This window comes from Centropristis striata, chromosome 23 (assembly GCF_030273125.1).
Source record: "Centropristis striata isolate RG_2023a ecotype Rhode Island chromosome 23, C.striata_1.0, whole genome shotgun sequence".
NCBI lineage: Eukaryota > Metazoa > Chordata > Actinopteri > Perciformes > Serranidae > Centropristis > Centropristis striata.
In genome coordinates, this window is record NC_081539.1 from 16,795,676 (window position 1) to 16,814,882 (window position 19,207).

Consider the following 19,207-nt stretch of genomic DNA (forward strand, 5'->3'; position numbering starts at 1 on the left):
AGGGAGAAGGAGAACCGTAAGTAATGTGTCTCTGGGGGCTTTGAGCTGCCTAGAATGAAGCTCTGTATTGTTTTGACTAATGATGTTTGTCTTCACATCACTTTATGTTTTCCTTTTGTGCGATTTGGTTATGGTTCTGATTGATGGCAGCAATTACTGGAATGACTGTAACAACACTCATTATGCTGATGAATTTACAGGCCGTGGGAATGTAATTATGCAAAAATCATCTTTGTAATTATATGGTACGACTTCCTACTTCCAGCCCCCCACCCCCCCACCCCAACAAGTCAGAATAAACTGCTGCGAATAATAACAACATGGTTTAAAAATGGCCGACCTTTCTCCAGTCCCGTGATCTCCACAGAGAGACGGGATGGGGGGATGTTTTCCACCGCCGTCACCCAGTCCTCTCCTGCCTTCTTCACCTTCTTGTACTCCACCCGAAATGACTGGATGGGGAAGCCGCGGTTACCGCGAGGAATCCAAGTCACGTATGCGGATGTCTCCGTTGCCGTGGAGACTGTGGGTTTGTCAGGGGCTTCGGGAGCTGCAGAGGAGGAGGAACGGTGTCAGATAGAGGACACAAACTCCCAGACAACAATCAGTAATTATGACAGAGAAGGAAAAACACATTTCAGTCAACACTTACTGAGAGCTCATCCTTCAGAGACAGAGAGGAAAAGAGATTGAGAAGTTTCTGTGTTAATTATTTATTAGTAGAAGTTATTTTAGAAGAAGTGATTTTTACAGTTAGTATAGTTAATAGGAGGTGGAGTAGTGAAGTACAGGACTGGAGGGGATACTTACGAGAGAGGCTTGGTGAAGGGACAGCGGGAGTTTTCGGTGGGTCGATTTGTCCAAGACCTCTGCGACCTGAAGACAGAGCTAACCAACAGTTAGATCACAGTTTAACTTAAGAAACCGAGCCACATACAATTGTATTTCAATTCAGTCGGAATAAACATTTTGTTACAAGTCCACAGCCAGGCTAGTAGCTCTGGTATGGTTGTATCAATAGTAATAATAAGTTAACTGATATACCACTATTTAAGCTTAAGCACAAAATGCTTTCTGGCTAAAACAATTGACAGAATAAAAATGTCATCAGAAACCCATGTAAGCTCATTCATCAAGCAGCAGTTAGCCCATTTTTATTTACCAGCTGTTCTTATTAACTTAAGTTAAGGGATCAACGGGGGACTTATGTAACAATGAATGATGAGTAAAAACATTAAATTGTTTATAAAAACTGTTTTTATGTTTGCAAGTACAAGCAAATTAATAACTGTTTAAATAAAGTATTTTCAAAATTTTTAAGAACCCTGCATAGACCAGCGAAGGATGCACATTATCGGCCACATGAGTTAGCAGAGCAGCATTTAGGAGAGCTTTGAGCTTAATGCTAATGCAAGCATGCTAAAATAACAGTGTTTTACCTTTGCCAGTTCTGAAGGTCATCATAGCAGGTTGTCCCAGACCGGCACAGTTTTTGGCAGCCATCTCCACCTCATACAGGCTGTCTGGCTGCAGCTTGGCCAGAGTCAGTTTGTGCAGGGCGCCTGACAGGCTGCTGGAGGTCCACTCTGCCAGAGGGTCTCCCACCTGAGAGAGACAGAGTCACTTACTGACAAAGAACATGTTCATGCAAAAAGAAAACTTATTTTTTATTTATTTTAACTTAGAACACGGTGAACCGACTGCAGTACCTTTCTGTATTTGACCATGTACTCCAGCACAGGGGCTCCTCGCTCATGCCGCGGCCTCCAGGTGAGTTCATAGTAGTCAGCCTTGCCTGTGCGTGGCTGGCTGAGGATGATGGGAGCCTCTGCAGGCAGGATCTGTCCCGGCAGCTCAGAACAGTCAAGAGGCAACATGGCACCGGAGACTCCAGGCCTCACAGGCGGCTGCTCCCTCAGCACCTTATCTGGGCTGAGCGGCCGATAGATGGAGGGTAGCTTCCCTCTGGAGGAAATCCCTGGAAAGAAAAGAATCATGAAATCTAAAAGCTACAACATAAGAGTTTCTACTAAACAAGCAGCTATCCGACTTACCGGTTGACACTGTGATGAGGCGAGTGGAGGCCTGCGAGCTGCCCACCCCGTTCTCCGCCATGCATTGGTACAGTCCATCGTCCTGAGGGCCCACGTTGGTGACACGCAGCACCTGGGAGTTTAGACGGTGGCGAGGAGACGGGGCGAGGGGACGGGCGTTGTGAAGCCACATCACTGAGGGAGTGGGTTTGCCGCGGACCTGGCAGGTGATGCGCACCGTCTGTCCGTACACGACCTCCTGCTGCTGCAGCTCCACAATCACCTGAGGAGGCTCTGCAGGACACAGAAACATCGTCTGGTTAAAAAACCTTAAAAGTGACCTGAATGTTGATGGGTGCATAGGTGTGATTGTGCAGAATATTGGTCCAAGTCATTATTTTGCATGTCACAAGTAAGTCTCAAGTCTTTGCACTCAAGTCTCAATTCAAGGATACAATCAGATTGGTTCAAAATGGATCTGGGAAATAAACGGCCTGCTTGCTGGTAATGAAAAGTGTTAATGTTAGTCAGAAAGTCAGAAAATTAACTGATTCGTGGCACAGTTTTTAAATAACATACTTTTTGAGTATTTGGGCTTGGGGGAAGATGTCAAGTATTTTCAAGTCAAAAGGCTAAAGTCCAGGTGAAGCCCAGAGTCATTCAGGGTTGGAACAGCTTTTTAAGAGTCAAATTCAAGCACTTTCAAGGTACCTAAACAAAAAATGTCCAGATTCTCGAAGCTGTTATCATCACATCTTTATTACTTTAAATGCAATGGAGAAAAAGTGCAAAAATAGCAGATGGTTCCCCTCATGACACTGGAGATAAATAAAGAAGCACCAGCCATTTTTTTTTTGCTTTACTTGAGTGATTGTGTAGATAAAACAACACCAGATAATGTTGAAACTTAAGCATTTTTCAAGGACTATGTCAAAATCAAGTAGATTTCTAACCTTAACAGTTAACATTAAGCATTTTCAACCTTTTAAGACTTTGTAGTAGTCCTGGGTTGAGTCCGAGTTGAGTTGCAAGTCAATGATTTCTTTTAACAACAGACTTCTTGTCTATAGTCATCAAATTTGTGCCTTGAATCTGACTTGGGTCCAAGTCATGTGACCCGAGTCCACACCTGTGTCTAACGTTGTTTGCATCAGAGCTGAGGTGATTAATTGTTCAACAGAAAAAACTATATAGCTCCAATAATGTCACGTGTATGAGCACGTGTACAAGTAAAATAATCAAGTACAATCGTGTGTGTGTGTGTGTGTGTGTGTGTGTGTGTGTGTGTGTGTGTGTGTGTGTGTGTGTGTACCGGCAGGCGGGGCTAGGGCAGCTAGTTGATGGTTGGCTGCTTGTGAATCAGGAAAAGACAGAGCTCATTACAGCTACAGCAGCTCTCTGGCTTTAATTAGAGCCAGCTGCAGAGAGACGAGCCCACAACACACACGCACAAATACACACATGCACACATACACACAGAAAATCACTGTAAAAACAGTCATCCATAACCTAGACACTCTCAATCAAGTCCCGCTACAGAATAGAGTGCTCTGTCTCCACAGACTCTTTTTCTTACACAACACGCCCAGGCTTACATGCTTCTCACACACGACTGCGTGCACACATACAGACCCCTGTCCTCTCTGTCCGCCAAACAGGAGTCAGTCTAATTATTAAATCCATGACACAGACAAAACGCTACTCATAAAGAGTCAAATGAACAAACTCTATTCACTATGAAAGAAATGTGAGTCTGCATTTACCAGATTAAGGTCTTTATAAATCAAAACAAATCAAGCCCAAAGCAGCCAACACACAACATGCTGAGGCAGCTTTCCGTCACTCACCAAACACTTGCACGTCATAAAGCACCGTTGCAGAGCTGGCCGAGCCGATGCCGTTGTCTGCTCTGCAAATGTAAGTTCCCGAGTCGGCCTCGCCCACCGCGTCGATCAGCAGGTTGCTCAGCAGGAAGCGTGTGTTGTTATGGGAGCGCAGGTCTTGCCCGTCTTTTGCCCAAATGACCTGCGGAGTGGGGATGCCACTGGCCACGCACTCCAACACCAGCCGCTGGCCTTTGGTCACCATGATGGAGCGAGAGGCTGGTGGGTAAATGATGCGAGCTGCTTCTGAGGTGGAGCCTAGAAGAGATGAGGACAGTCAGTGTATCAATACTTTGTCAATATTATGGTGTGTATCTTCACTGGTCTCACGATTCGATTTAATTACAATTATTTAGTCCACGATTCGATTCGCCGATGCATCACGATGTGTTACATCCTTGATTTTTTTTAATATTAAAACACATGGTTACTTTTTCATCAATAAATAATAAATATGCATAAAAAATATATTATATATATATATAATAACATCATTTGGTCCCACATTTTTTATTATTTAAAGTGTAGTTTAAATGTATAGCCGACTTTTAGAGTCAAGTTGTAACTTCTAACAACTTCCTACTGCTCTAAGGACATTCCTGATACCCAAAATTTCTGTAAACCAAAATAATTAGTATAGGCCTAGTCTACTACCCACATTATCTGTCTGATTATCGATTATGGACTGTTACTGCATCGATGCAGAATCATCCACATCTGGATTGCGATGCATTGATTATACAATTATTTTCAACACCCCTAATATCTTCTCTCTCTTATCCATTATCCATTTCAAGTTTCTTGGTTGCGTTTTGTGGAAGAAATTCCATTCGGAATACAAAAGATGTAAATCACAATGTGAAGTCTGAGCACTTTCATCTCTGCCTTTGAAGATGCAAATGTGCATGCCATCATCTATGACTAAAAGTGTCAAGGCAAGATGATCAAAGCTACATATGTGCACCACATGTATCTAAAGTGACAGTAACACTCTCTCTAATAATCTCTTTACTGATGTAGTCACTTATCACGGCCTTGACTTTTGCCAGCAATGCTGCTAAAAAAAACTGTGTTCTGTCACAAGATTCAGAGAGCTGGAGGTGGTGACTCACGGCGTATGCGCAGGCGGTCAGCGTTGGTTGATGTTTTGACCTCCTGGGTGACGGGGTTGTAGGCTGCACACTTGTACGGCCCCTCATCATCCTGCGTGGCGTTGGCTATCTGCAGGTTCCCTGACGGCATGATGAGGTAGTTTCCTGCAGAAACAAAAAGCAAAACAGATGTCAGAGCAGATCTATAAATTCATCAAAGTATACATTCATGGTCAGCATCTGTGAGGGGCAATTACTGCTTTTGATGGGCCTTTGATTAAAAGTTGTCTGGCTTTAATCACTAGGTTTTTATTTACTTGCCTATTCTTTTAATGGCATTCTGTATTTGCTGCCAAAACTGTTAGGTTTGTTTTAACTGAAAAACCCCAATCAAATTCATAAAATTACTGAAAAAAGGAGAAGAAATTTAAAAATCTGTAGTGTATCTTGACTCTGTGTTTAGGCCTACAATTGTTCAAGAATGTAAATATACACAAACGTCCCAAGAGTATATATTTCACAATTTTTTAAGAAAACACTTAATTATAATTATAATTAAAACAGTAATTATGCAGGGCGGTGTAAAGGATTCAGAGGACAATGTGCACTGCAAGGAATACTCTTACAAGATCAGATTTTTCTTATTTTGAAACTTAAAAGCACATGAATGTGGAAATATATCAGAAAATGCATGATTATGATCGAGATAAAGAAGAACCGCAAGAGAGAAAAAAATCAAGTCCATATTGTGAAGCACTTCTTGTAATTTAAGTGCTGTGTGCCATTCCAGCACATTTACACAGACAGCATGCACCACAAGGTGGCGCCCCAGAGTCTGACTGAACAGCCAGTGATTGCTCGTCAATGTGGTATTCATTTCCTCACAGATAAGCTGCAGATATCAGTACCTACAGCTCCCAGGCATCATCAGCATACCAGCCACAAACCACTGGAGCTTTTCTTCTCTTCCAGGCAACTTAGAAGTAAATAGTTTGAAAAATAAACAACTGCATTCCCATGTATCAACATTCTCGAGATAATACCCTTATCACCGGTTTTATAATGGTCCTGATAGCAGGATTATAGCATTCCGGTAAATTATGAAGATAGTATGAGAATTAAGAGGGAAGCGGGGATAGATCATGGGAAATCCTGATGAAGTGAAGCAGCGCAGTACCTTTGGATGTTTCCAGCCACTCCTGTTTGACGCTGTAGCGGACCTGAGCCTTGGGCTGGCTTTCGGGGAGGTGACATTCAATAACAGCCGTGTTGCCTTCGTCGACCTCGATCTCCTGCTGGTCGTCTGGCTCAAAATCCCGCAGCTCTGAAAAAAAACACAGGCGAGGGAAGAGTCACATCGCTGCAACACAGTTCAGCAGCCTTTCATCGTCTGAATACACAGTGTAAATCACATCTAACTGCACATGTATACAATCAGTCCTCAGCGTTAGAAGCAGAAAACCACAATATTCTGAGCAATAATAAACTCTATTATAACTCCCTGTTGTATCATAACTACATTCCTACAGCGTCTCCAATGTGTCTTCTCTTTGAAAGACAACCCGGTCTGCTTTAAGTCACAGGAATTTTTATGTCTCTCGCTAATTTTTCTGTTTGACTCAATCCATGTCACTTTGGATAAGCCTAAAAGTGGTGTCTGTAACATTCGAGTAGGTGTCATTAATCCTGTCAAACATTATACTGGGACTGGAGCCGCTTCAGATTCTGTGGGAAATGGGTGGAGTGGGATTACTGGGGCCATGTGCTGCTGCGACTGTGTCCGCAGACACACAGTCTGCACAGCACAGACACTCATGTGACCTCTAACCTCCTCAACCCCCCCGCCTCTGCGGCCCAGAGGCCTGGCCACGGGGTCAAAGGTGAGAGGTGTCCATCCTATAGAGTTTCAAAGAAAGATATCCAGTTTGGGTTTGGGAGGAAACAGCAAAACTCTGCTCTTAAGAAGCCGGAAAATAAGAAAAAGCCACAAAAAACTTAGCAAGGGGGCTAGATTTGAAGTGGAACCAGACCAACTTATACAGATTTTTGAGACCGATACTAGAATGGAAAAATCCATAGATTACTCATATGGAGACTGATATATTGTGAAACTTTTAGTTGGAATCAAGATAGGCCTTTTTCAATGTGGATTGTGCACCAATATGACCATGCAAACATAAGGCTACTTTCTTAAACAAATAACTATAAAAAAAATATTAAAAATACTTAAAATTATTTCACTATTTTCATACAATGCATTACATTGTCAATTGTTTCTAAAAACGAGAACTAAGATTTTTTTTTTTTTTAGCAGTACTGTATGTTTAGTATCAGTCAATGACCGACTATTAAAATAAAAACAAATAAAAAAATAAAATAAATAACTAATTCTAAATCACCCCATGCATTGTTTTCAGCATTATATTTTCTGGAGAAAAAAAACTTTTTTATGATACTAGTATGTTTGTGATAGGCCATTACTGGCTGTTAAATGTGTATGGCTTAAATTTAAAGCAGAGGAAAAGGAGACTGAAGGGAGCAGCACAGGAGGGGAAAAACAAAGTAATGACTGGAGAAATTTGTCATGAAGGAGTCGTGCAGTGAAATGAAAGATAAATAAAACTTCCCCAGGAACGTAATTAAACGTCTACCAGCCTTTGTTGATTTATTCTTAACAAACACGGCCTCTCTCCATTCTTTCCAGAGGTGCTATAACTGGTGTGTTTTTCTTGGACCAGCCGCTCTCTCTGGCAACGAGGCCGAGCCGCTGGTGTACACAGTCAGCTGATGACGCTTTGTATACGGCTCTAATTCAATAAGTAAAGTTTGCATAAGGCCGGGGTATCTACTGATAGGGACATCACAGTGATTTACTCAAAGCATTGAACAAACGGCTTCACTGCAGGCAGCTGATTTATTCACCATGCATGTTGGATCTGTCCCTCTGTGTCTGGGGGAGCTTGAACACAAACAAACACACACACAAACACAACTCTATCTCCGACTGCGTTTCAGCTCTTATTCTGAAAGATGAGAATCCCAGCTAGGGCATGTCAAGCTAAGCAGTGTGTGTGTTTGTGTGTGTGTGTGTGTGTGTGTGTGTGTTGGCGGGGGGGAGAAAGCCTTAAAGAGGGACCGTGTGGCGCTCCATTTGCTAAATCAATCAGGTGCTGTTTTTACAGCCTCCCCCCTTCCTCCCCCTCATATCTACCCATCCCACCTTCCTCCTCCTGCCTGCTTCTCCCAAATTCCTCTAGTTACACCTTTTAACCCCCCCCACAGCTCTAACGCCCCACATTCTTCACAGAAAGAACCCCGCATGGGTGCCTCTCAGGTGTGTGTGCATGCATGTGAGCGTACATGTGTATTCCTCAGTGTGTGTGTGTGTGTGTTGATCCTGCAGGGATGGAGGATTGATGGTATTCATAAAGTGAAGCAGACCTCCCGCACCAGGGCTGCTTGGCAAGGCAGACTTAAATATTTCTAGAGAGACAGTGCATTCATCATCTTTATGTGTAGCAGCAGGAGGCCTGTGCATCTGTCTGAATTATAACATGTTTGTGCAACGTGTTGTGCGTTCACGTTGCGCAGATACATGTCTCTGTTTTCTGCAGCTAAAAAAAAAGAAAAGGGGAGGGTGATTGTCTGCACAAGAATTCAAGCGAGGAGCTTTTAACTTCTGCCAAAAAAGCACAGATTCTTCAGAGTCGGATAGCGAGGAGGGTCTGAAATCAACCTATCCTGATCACAAAAAACATGTGCATACAACTAGGAGAGCTCACATGGAAAGGCAGGCACGTACACACTCCCCGTGGAGCAATTCCTTAGGCGGTTTGGGGGTGGCCGAGCCGAGTAGAGACCGTTATTAAATTAGAGAGGTTTTTTTTGGGGGGGGGGGGGGGGGGGGGGGGGGACAGTCTGGCTCCACATGTGGTTATCTCAACACGATTCATCCACTATTGGAACCATCAATAACTTTTACTGCCTTTGTGCGTGAAAAAAGAGAGGGGAAAGAGAAAAAAAACGAGAGGTAAAGATGACAAAAGAGGAGGGAAAGTGAGAGATAATGAAAGGAGGCAAGAGGAGCGAAAGTGACAGGGTGAGGAGTGAAAAATGTGCAGAGGAAGAGAAAAGTGTGTGGAAGGTTATGGAGGCCTTCAAGGAGACAGAGAATGTGACATGACGTCTCATCTTGGGAGAGGATCTTGTCTCGACTGGCCTGAAACACCTCCAGTTTCTCCAACGATGGCAGCCTCATACATCACATCCATACTTGTAAAACAATACACTTAACAGCACACTTTTTTTTTTAACCTAATGGTTTGTTCTAGTGAGGCATATCCTCTGTCCACCCCCTCACACACAATCACACACAATCACACACAGACACACACACACACACACAACACCCTTATCTTCCCCCCCAGCCCTTAACCCAATTACGGGGCCATAATTTTTGGCGAGCCCTGCTGTCGGGCCCTGTGGAGAGGAATGTGGTGTTGTGTGGAGCAGAGGGGCCGATAGAGGCAGGGGGCCCCCAGGCTGGAGTCCCGGTCCCTTCTTCCCTGCTCTGACCGGCCCCCGGCCCCTGGGTCCCCTCCATTCCTCCGGCTCGAGTTACACAGCTTCAGGCCGCCTCTCGGTCCCATGATGCATATCAAATATAACACCACACACTCACTAAAAACGTCAGCAGTGAGAATAATTCACTTTAACTCCATTAGATCAATATGACACTCCATAAAAGCAGCTGTTGCATTTAACTACATGGAATAAATAATGGCTGACTATCTGTGGTGGAAAGAAACTAAGTACTTATTAGTATTTACTAAAGTACTGTAGTTACATGCTGGTATTTGTATTTTATGCTACTTTGGCCTTATACCCCACTACATTTTAGAGGGAAATGTTGTACTTTTATTCTATTAAATTCATTTTTACAGCAATAGTAACTGCTTATATTTCAGATAAATATTAGACATTTAAACCTCTTGATCATTGAATTTATACTTTAGTTTAAGTATCATAATTTTCCTTTGCAAGAATCATATTGTCTTGTTTTAAAACATTGTTATATTTTTACAGTATAACAACTGCTATAATGGATTATAATATGACCACAGGGTGAGGGGGTTAGGCTAATCCTAAACCCTATAAGGCATTATAAGTATGTTTATAACACCTTGTATACACGGACTTGCAAAACCAATGACAGTGAGTGCCCAGTAATTATAAAGTATTATGATATTTGATTGATCGATGTCATTATAAAATTCTTAATAATGTGTTAAGATTATTGTTATAAAGAATTGTGAATTTTTACAAGAACGAAAAGTAGATTATAATGCACTATAAGCAACAACCAACATTGTATGGCTACTTATACTTGGATCCCAGTACTTCCACCACTGCTGACTAACTGGAGGTTTTATCAGTGATGTGCAGCAGTTTCTCACCATGACCTGAACTGTAGTTGGTGAGGTTTACACTCACAGCAGTGGAAAACTACAAGGTTTACAGTGTTGTATTGGTGAAGATTTTGAGCAAACAAACACCGCCCATTCACTGTTTTTGTTTTACTCAAAAGAAAATTAAGTGCTCTCTGGATACTCTGACAAACCAGAAAGGGGCCTGTGTGTGTTTGTGTTTATTTGTCTCAGCTCCGTGTGGGCGGCTACTCACTGGCAGCGGTGACGTTAGCGGGCACGCTGGCCAGCGATCCAGCGCCGGTGCTGGCCACACACTGGTATCTGCCCACGGTCAGGTTGGACAGCGTGGGGATGTACAGGCTGTTGGGTCCCAGCACTACACCCAGGTACCCATCCAGCAGCTCCTGGCCGTTGAGGCGCCAGCTGATGTTGGCGGAGGTGGGTCGGGCACTGCAGCGTAGATTCACGCTGCCTCCCAGCTTCTGCACCACAGACATGGGCTCCTCACTGAACAATGGCACCTCATCTGGGGAAAAAGATTATACAGAGAAGTCACATAAAAATATCTAACGCACTTCTTTAACTTTATACAGTCAGCAGATAAAGATATATCCTCCTAGAGCTACAATGATTAGTTTGTCAACAGAAAAATAATTCCCAACGATTTTGATAATTGATCAATTGTTTAAGTAAATATTCATGCAAAAATGACGGAAAATGCTGTTTTTTAGCCCCTCGTATATGGAGATTTCCAGCTTTTCTCGGTTTCATATGATATCAAACGGATTTTTTTGGGTTCTGGACTGACAAAAAAGAGATTTGTTTTGTTTGATTCTATCTTTTGACATCCATACAAATACTTAGAGCTGCAGCTAACAATTATTTCCATGATGGACCAGTCTAAAACCTATAAAATATACTAAGAAAAGCAGCAAATTCTGACATTTGAGAACCTGAAACCATCAAAAGTATGGCATTTTACTTGAAATGTAGCTTTTAATTAACTGATCTTCTAACCAGTGGCCAATTGATTTTCTTTTAATCTACTAATGAATCAGTGGGTTAAATGTTGCAGCTCTACATACAGTACTTCTTCTCTTTTTCAGTTCACTCAAGGTGGCTCGTACAACTCATGCAAACCATCCACTTCAGTTCATTTCAAATAAACTGCTGTTGCTGCTGCCAAGACACGTAAAACACCTCCCTCCCTGTGAGCCAGAATATTTGGTCCCTGGCAAGACTTATCCTGCACCAGGTGTTTGGAAAAACTAATGTAAAGGCATTCATAAAGTGAGAAGAGATCAAGTTCATAATAAACATTTTCAGGGCCCCAACACATTTTTCAAGGTTAAATAAAGCACTTTTCATGCATTTTCGTGCATTTTCAAGCTTTTTCAGCACCTTACAGGTGTGGTAAAGTGGTGACAGTACATACAGTATATACAGTATACAGATTGTTTCACTTCATCTTGTTAAATTAGATTTTATTCTGCTATTAAAGACCAAAATTATGTTTTATGACAGCATTCTACTGAAGGGTGACATATTAAAGAAAAAACAAAGTTTCATGATGTGTCACCTACAATTCAGGCACTTTTCAAACCTTGAAACACACCACATTAAAACTCAAGGGTTTTTAAGGATCTCCAGCACCTGTAGGACCCCAATATTTTTGAAACAATGAGAGCGAAAGTGACAGAAAGGTTTTAATTTTATTTCTGCAGATTAGGGCTGCGAGTAACGATTATTTTAATTGTTGTTTAATCTATCATTATTTTCTTGATAAATCTATAAAATGTTGGAAAATTGTAAAAAAAAATAAATGTCTATCAATGTTTCCCAAAGCCCAATATGATGCCCTCAAATGTCTTGTTTTGTCCACAATTTAAAATATATTTAGTTTACTGTCATAGAGGAGTAAATAAACCAAAAATATTCACAGTTAAATTGATTAATCGATTATCAACACAGTCTACTCACCGGGGAGAGCGGCGCCGCTCTGCAGGCAGCACAGTAGTACTGCACCCAGAGCACACAACACTGGAGCCCTTCTCTTTTTCATCCACGGAGTCCAGTCTCGCTTTCCAGACATCTTCCATACACTACCACCTGAAACACACACAGAAGAAGGTCAGAGGGTCATTTTCAGACTTGGTACAGTCAAAACAAACAGCATAAACCACTTTCTTCTGATTGAAACAAACACACACGCGCACACAGACAACAACACTCCCAAAACTTGGAAACATACATCATCCCTCCAAACAGTCATCTTGTTCCATACATAAGCTGTTCTCTATCTTACTTGTATACACACACGTACACAAACAGGCAGCCATTAACGAAACACAACCCAGGCGAGGCGGTGCACTCTGCGGTACCCTCAGCAGCCAAACTCCAGACACAAATAAAGCCTTTCTTTTCTGTCAGCCCCCATCTCACCGCTGACCCCATCTCCTCCGCCTGTACCCGCACCCATCCAGCCCGCGTTCATCAAAGGGGCGCCCTCATTCTGTGGGCCGTAACCCGACCCCTCCACCTTCCCGCTCAGGTGTAACCGATACAGGTAGAGGGTCCAGGAGGAGGAAGGGGGGGCAGGGAGAGGAGCGGAGAAGGGAAAACACACAGGCTGCATTCAGGAGTCAGGACAAAGAACAACTAATGAGAGGCAGGACGGGGAGGGGGGCAGGGGGAAATGTATATCACAGCAGTGAGGAGTGTGTGTGAGATGAAGGAGAGGAGGGTTGTATTATGGTCGCAGTATGTATTTGGAGGAAAACGGAGGAACGATTGGTAATGGTCAGTCTATTAACAGTTAAAATAGAGAGGGGAGCTTTTCTCTCTCCCTTGTCGCTTACTGCCAAGTTTCCCAAATTCTTTCCTGTCAGGTTAAACTAACAACTTCCCGTCAGGATGAGGAGGGTGGTCCTGCAAAACTGAATCTCTCCTTCTCTCTCTCTCTCTCCCTCCCTCCTCCATATACATGCATGTCGCTGAACATGCACACACTCGGGCAAAAACTGTCCTGCGACGATGTAGTAAAAATGGAAGCACAACTTTCTCATACATATTTGTCCAGATCTTATTATGGCAAGGGGATGATTAATGAAGCTCAGAGACTAGGGACTATTCACGCTCACACACACACATAAAGGGGCCAAAGCAGGACAGTAAGAGAATGGAAACTCTTACAGTGCACCTTCATCATCTAATGGCAGCAGTGAAAATGTTTAGCTGCCTGGCACATTTATTGAAAATGAGCAAAGCAGCAGGCTGATGGAAAAACAGCTGTTAACTGCCACACTAGGCCACACATTACTCTGCTGCATTTTAATTGCACATTATGAATGTGTGTAAACAATTTTAGATGGCTAATTCTCACGACACTCCAGCTTGCACAATGGAGAACTGTAATGAGCAGTCTATTAATCAACAGTTGGTTTATTAGTTTATTAATCCTGCAATAACAGATTTTTGGCCACTTTTGGCAGCAGAAAATATCTTCACACGCAACACTGACATCACCTTTTAAGTTTATATGGCTAACTTGTTAGCAAAGAGCTGCTTACTTACACATTCAGCATATATAGGGCAACATTTGCATTCATTAGGTGTTGTGTGTTGTCCTATTTTCACTCTCTTTAAGCTCTGTTTTATGTCTTCCCTAACTCCTGAGGGAAATATCTGCCTTTTTAGTGGCTAAATTATTCACTATATTCACCAGACAGTCATTAACTTTGTCCTTCTGCTGTTTGTAGATTACCATGTTGAAGCCTTGAGTTTGGCATTTTGGCCATGGCCATCTTGTTTTTTGGAGCAATTAGTGAACATGCTTGGACAAGAGTGAGGAAGGTTTTTAGTTAATGCTAGCACTAACTAGTAAGCTCGGTTAGCCAACTCCTCACAGGTCTTTTAGTATAACCGAACACTGAACATTTGTAGGTGACCAAAATCTTACAATTAACTTTCTCAACCTGAAAAACAATGAAAATCACTCAAAGAGTCAAAGTTCGAAGAAGGGAACACACAGTGTACTGTGGTAGTGACTTGCCAATCACAGGGAAAACATGCCTGAAAGCACACCCTGCTTTAGCATCTGTTTTACTCTAATTGGGACCATATTTACGAAATGAACATCATGCTGTTGAAGCAGACTTAAAACTTGCGATTGAGACATGAACTTATAAAGACATAAAATGTTTGCTGAGGTAATAAATCAAGACCCTCTTTTTGAAGCCAGTGGAGTCGCCCCTGCTGGCCATTATAAATAATGCAGGTTTAAGGCACTTCCACATTGGCTTCACTTTTCAGACATGGAGGTTGCCACTTGGTTTGGTGAGAAATAGCTGTACTTGCAACCCTGATTCCAAAAAAGTTGGGACGCTGTGGAAAAACACTTCATTATGTCAGAATGCATTGATTTGCAAATCCTCTGCAACCTAAATTCAATTGAATACAGTACAAAGACAATACATCTAATGCTCAATGTGGAAAACTTTTGATTTTTTAAACATGTCTACAATATAATAATAAATCAATAATATAATAAATGTGACTTTGATGAATTTTGTTTTTTTATGTACGTTTGTCCCAACTTTTGGAGGATTGGAGTTACATAAAATAATTGATTGGAACATTTTTAAGAAAAAATGCCACTGGCTCTAGCTTCTCAAATGTGCTGCTTTTCATTCATTCATGTCCATGCAATTAAATCGTTATTTTTGGACTTTAAGTGAGGCAAAACAAGCAATTTGTGGATGACAGGCATTTTTACCATTTTCCATATTGAAAATAATCCTTAGCTGCAGCCCCACATACATGTAGCGGTCAATTTGCTCACTCAAGAGTGGCCCATCAGTAGTGGGCTCCCTCAGCAAACAAACAGCAAGCTGCTGTGGAACCAGGAAGCAAAGCTGAAGGTCTGTGGCTTCAGTGGCCGGTCGCTGTATGGACACAACCCGGGACAGCCGCCCATAAAAAACACACACATCTGTATGGAGCACCTGTCCCAACTGCGAGAGTCACTAACCGTAAACCACACCAGTCAATCTACCAGCCGGACACACAGCTGGACACGCTGCCTCACAAATGAGAACGCTTACCTGGCCAATTTCACACACAAATAAAAGCAGTGAGTGAGTAGAGCGAGACAGGAGAGGAGACAGAAACAAAGATAGAGCTTTGTTTTAATAGCGGTATGAGAAGGCCCCTCGTACATCATCACTCCCTTAAAAAACAGCCATACTCCTCTGAGCCTGTCTGTCCGTCTGATTCATTAGTCAGCTGGGTCCTGTGTTTGCTTAGCGGATACCCTGCCTCAAGATGAAAAGTTGGCCTGACATCTATGTCCAACTTTTTCCATCTATCCTTTCTAGAGAAGTCACAGACAGAGGGAGAAGAGCCTCCTACGCATCAGTGAGACTGATAAAAACCAGAGCACACACACAGACAGCTCTCCTAAATTAAGAACCGAGGGAATGTGTGTGTGTCAAATGGGTTCCTGTAACTGTTTTGTTACAGCCTTACCAGTGAGGAACAACGCTGCCTGGCCAACACTTTGTGGGAGCAGCTTTGTGGAATTAAAACATATTTCAGTGACAGTGCAGAGAGGAGAAGTGTGTGAACTGCTCAAATCTGCCAGTCCTTGTGCACAAGTATGATTACAGGGGAGTAAAGCTATTTGTGTAATCATGTTGAGGAACTGACACTTGACTACTGTGAGATCTGACTTACTTAACACTCCTAAAACACCCAAAAGCACTAAAGTTATACATTTTGACGTGGTAAATTCCAGGGATGATTAAAAGACTCCAGCAGGAAGGACTTTAAAACTGTCATTGGATCCATTAGAAATGTGTCTACTGCTGCAGAAAGTTGGCATCCAATCATGCCTGGTCCAATTAATAGTTGTGTTTACTTGTCATTTAATCAGATACTTATTCATTTAGATCATATTTTCTTGCACAGCTGCTTTAAAATTTAAACATTTAACATTTGAGAAATTTGGCTTTTTTTAATTCAGAAATAAGGGGTTTTAAAGTAAATCTTGCTTCTACTTCTTGAGTTAAGTGTTGAAAAAACCCTCAATTTTGTTATTAGAACTTAAACTTGGGTATTGTATTGCAATAGTATTGAAAATACTCAAAGGACACCTGCAACAGGTGAGCCTCACATTGTGTCTTATGTTAGGGTTTAATCTATTAAGCCACGTGCATTGAAAAAAGAATCAGGATAAAACACTTAGGGATATCAGTGACCTCATTAAGTTGATCGGGTAAAGGCTGTGATGTCATTTATTCACATTGAATACAATTCACTTGTGAATGTTGAAAAAAATTAATTGTTTCCACTGTCAATTACATTAAGTGTTAATTGCCAGAGCAATCCCTTTCTGTACCTGACATAAATTATACTTTATATACCGTTTACAACGGTATTTGTATGTATATTATTTTTATATATATATATATATATAGTCATTATACAAGTATATTCACTACATTCTTGTTTACTTTCAGCTTATTTATTTGCACTGACCTCCACAAATGTATCTTACTTTATTTTGCATGCATATGTCCATAAGTGACTATTTGATTCTCCTTTCCATTGTGTGACGTCTTCTGATACATACTTAATAGGCATTATTGGAGGGAGCCTGTTGATAATAAATAACCTGAAACTTGATTCCAATGAGTTCACTGCAGTGGGGAATGCAGTTTTAACATTTGGGAAAAGAGCACTTGTATTAGATAATTGGCAGTCATACCGAGTTGAGGTGTCAGAAAAGAAAAGGTTGGATTGGTGCATGCCTAATATTATCACAAGAAGTGCTCAAGTGCTGCTTTAACAGTAAACATTCAGAGTCAAGCATCTTGACTTGTATAATGACTTGTGACTTGCCCTCAAGGACTTGGACCCCACCTTAAAGACTTAAGAGTGTGCATATCAGAGAGAGGATGAGGGGGAAGCTAACTGGTAGAGAGTCCCAGGTTGCAGCGATGGTGTGCAGGCATGCATCATGAGTGTAGGTATGCGAGTGCCTTATATGTCGTTGTGTGAGAGAGTCACTTGACAGAAGTTCATTGTGAGCGTGCTAAGTAAAGACACCGGGGCCCCTGTTCTCCCGGGCCACTGCCAGTCCCATTGTCCCCCTGCCTCCGTGGATAAATTCATTTTGACAACCCTGCTAATTGGATAAAACCAGACTGGAGCCACCTCCCTGAGCTCTCACATTCCATCTGCTTTCTGGCATGGAGAGGACACACAGGAGGGGCGGCAGCGGTGGTGGTGGAGGGGCAGCAGGGTAGTAACTCCTTCTGAGGAGCTGAGCTGTTGAATATTTATCACCTCCCCAAAACTCCCCTCTTGCCCTCCCTCCTCCCCCAGTTTTACGTCTTTTTACACCCCGTGCCCCCCCCACCCTCTTCCCTCGAGGTTCTCCAAACACCACAAAGCCCCCCCTTTAGATAAACACATGCGGTGTCAAGTGTGAGGAGTGCCGGGGGTTCAACTGCTCCGCTCGGGCCCGCGGCCCACAATGCCATGCTGCATAGCTGCCATGCGGGAGGCCGGTTGCCCCTGGTGACGCTAACAGGCAGAACGCACCTTAATAGAGTGGAGAGTCATTGTAAAGCAGTGAGCCGGTGCACGGACAAAGACCCCGCGGACCCCTGGAGAAAGGGGAGACGCTACTCTGAAGGGCCCGGGGAAGAGCTGATGGGCCCTGCTCAATGACCAAAGAGAAGGAGGGGGGGGGGCTCAATGACCAAGAGGTTTGAGAGTAGTGTGTGGAGAGTTTGGGGTGGCAGCGAGGAGAGGGGGGGTTCAATGCCTTTATGGATTGATGTGAGATGGGTGAAGGGGGTTTATGGAGGCAGTGGGGGGGTGGAGAGGTTGACTGAGAAAGCAGAACGGCGACTCAAATTAATAGAGAGGATGTCAACTGGCGGGCGAGCAGGAGGAGAGAGCAGGGCCTCGTCAATGAGAGGGTGTGTTTGAGAGAGCGTGTGTGAGAGCGTCGCTGAATGTCCCAACATATTTTCCCCTCACTCTGTCAATGTGTTTGCTGGTCTCTCGGTTTGGCCCGGGGTTTGTGCAGAGTGGTGGAGGATGGCGAGGAGGGTCCGGAGGCTGCTTAACAAACCAACAACACACCCGGTTTACCATCAGACCATCACACAGGGAAAGAGCAACCACAGGGAGGAAGTTTTTAGGAATGAATGGTAATCATAGGTAGGGCTGCAACTAATGATTTTTTACATTGTTGAAAATATTTTCAGATTTTAATATTTTTGACAATCCTTGAATCAATCATGTGTTGCATGGGTGTAGTTGAGGAAAAATAAACAAATCTTAAAAAAAGACATTTCTTCAAAATCACCATTGTCGAAATGTCTTGTTTAAAATTTTTTGACAAAATAAACCGTTTGCACAAACCAGATCCTGTGAAAAACTTTCAATTCTGCATTCCTCAGTACAGCTGAGAAGCCATGAATGACTTGGCTGACACAAACAGTCACGTGACAAAAATTCAGTGAAACTTTGACTCAACTGCAGGCTGTTTACACAGAGAGGAGCAGACAAGAGAGGTTGAAAAATATGCAAATAGTTAAATATGTAGGCTATAGCATATGGAGCCCACATTATTTTCCGTATTGGTTACAACTTGCATTTTTGTTTTTAATGATTTATGCCATTATAGCTGTGTTCTACTGCAGAAATTACATTGGCTTTAGCCAATTGTGCGGTTTCCAGAGTTATATATTGCACTT

General features: G+C 42.5%; 1 protein-coding gene across 2 annotated transcripts in view; it reads right to left on the reverse strand.

The window, feature by feature from the left end:
* boc (BOC cell adhesion associated, oncogene regulated) overlaps positions 1 to 19,207 on the reverse strand; it is a 32,814-nt gene that overhangs the window by 4,672 nt on the left and 8,935 nt on the right. The window contains exons 2-11 of one of the 2 annotated variants that reach the window (XM_059327253.1): positions 12,417 to 12,545; positions 10,690 to 10,962; positions 6,185 to 6,331; positions 5,029 to 5,172; positions 3,881 to 4,174; positions 2,055 to 2,327; positions 1,710 to 1,978; positions 1,440 to 1,605; positions 811 to 876; positions 341 to 550 (exon numbers count right to left, since the gene is read on the reverse strand). In XM_059327253.1, the coding sequence (XP_059183236.1) occupies positions 341 to 550; positions 811 to 876; positions 1,440 to 1,605; positions 1,710 to 1,978; positions 2,055 to 2,327; positions 3,881 to 4,174; positions 5,029 to 5,172; positions 6,185 to 6,331; positions 10,690 to 10,962; positions 12,417 to 12,528 (1,954 nt within the window). In that variant the 5' untranslated portion in view covers positions 12,529 to 12,545. Of the gene's footprint in view, positions 1 to 340; positions 551 to 810; positions 889 to 1,439; positions 1,606 to 1,709; positions 1,979 to 2,054; positions 2,328 to 3,880; positions 4,175 to 5,028; positions 5,173 to 6,184; positions 6,332 to 10,689; positions 10,963 to 12,416; positions 12,546 to 19,207 lie in introns of both variants that reach the window. The other variant, XM_059327252.1, reaches the window with a different exon arrangement.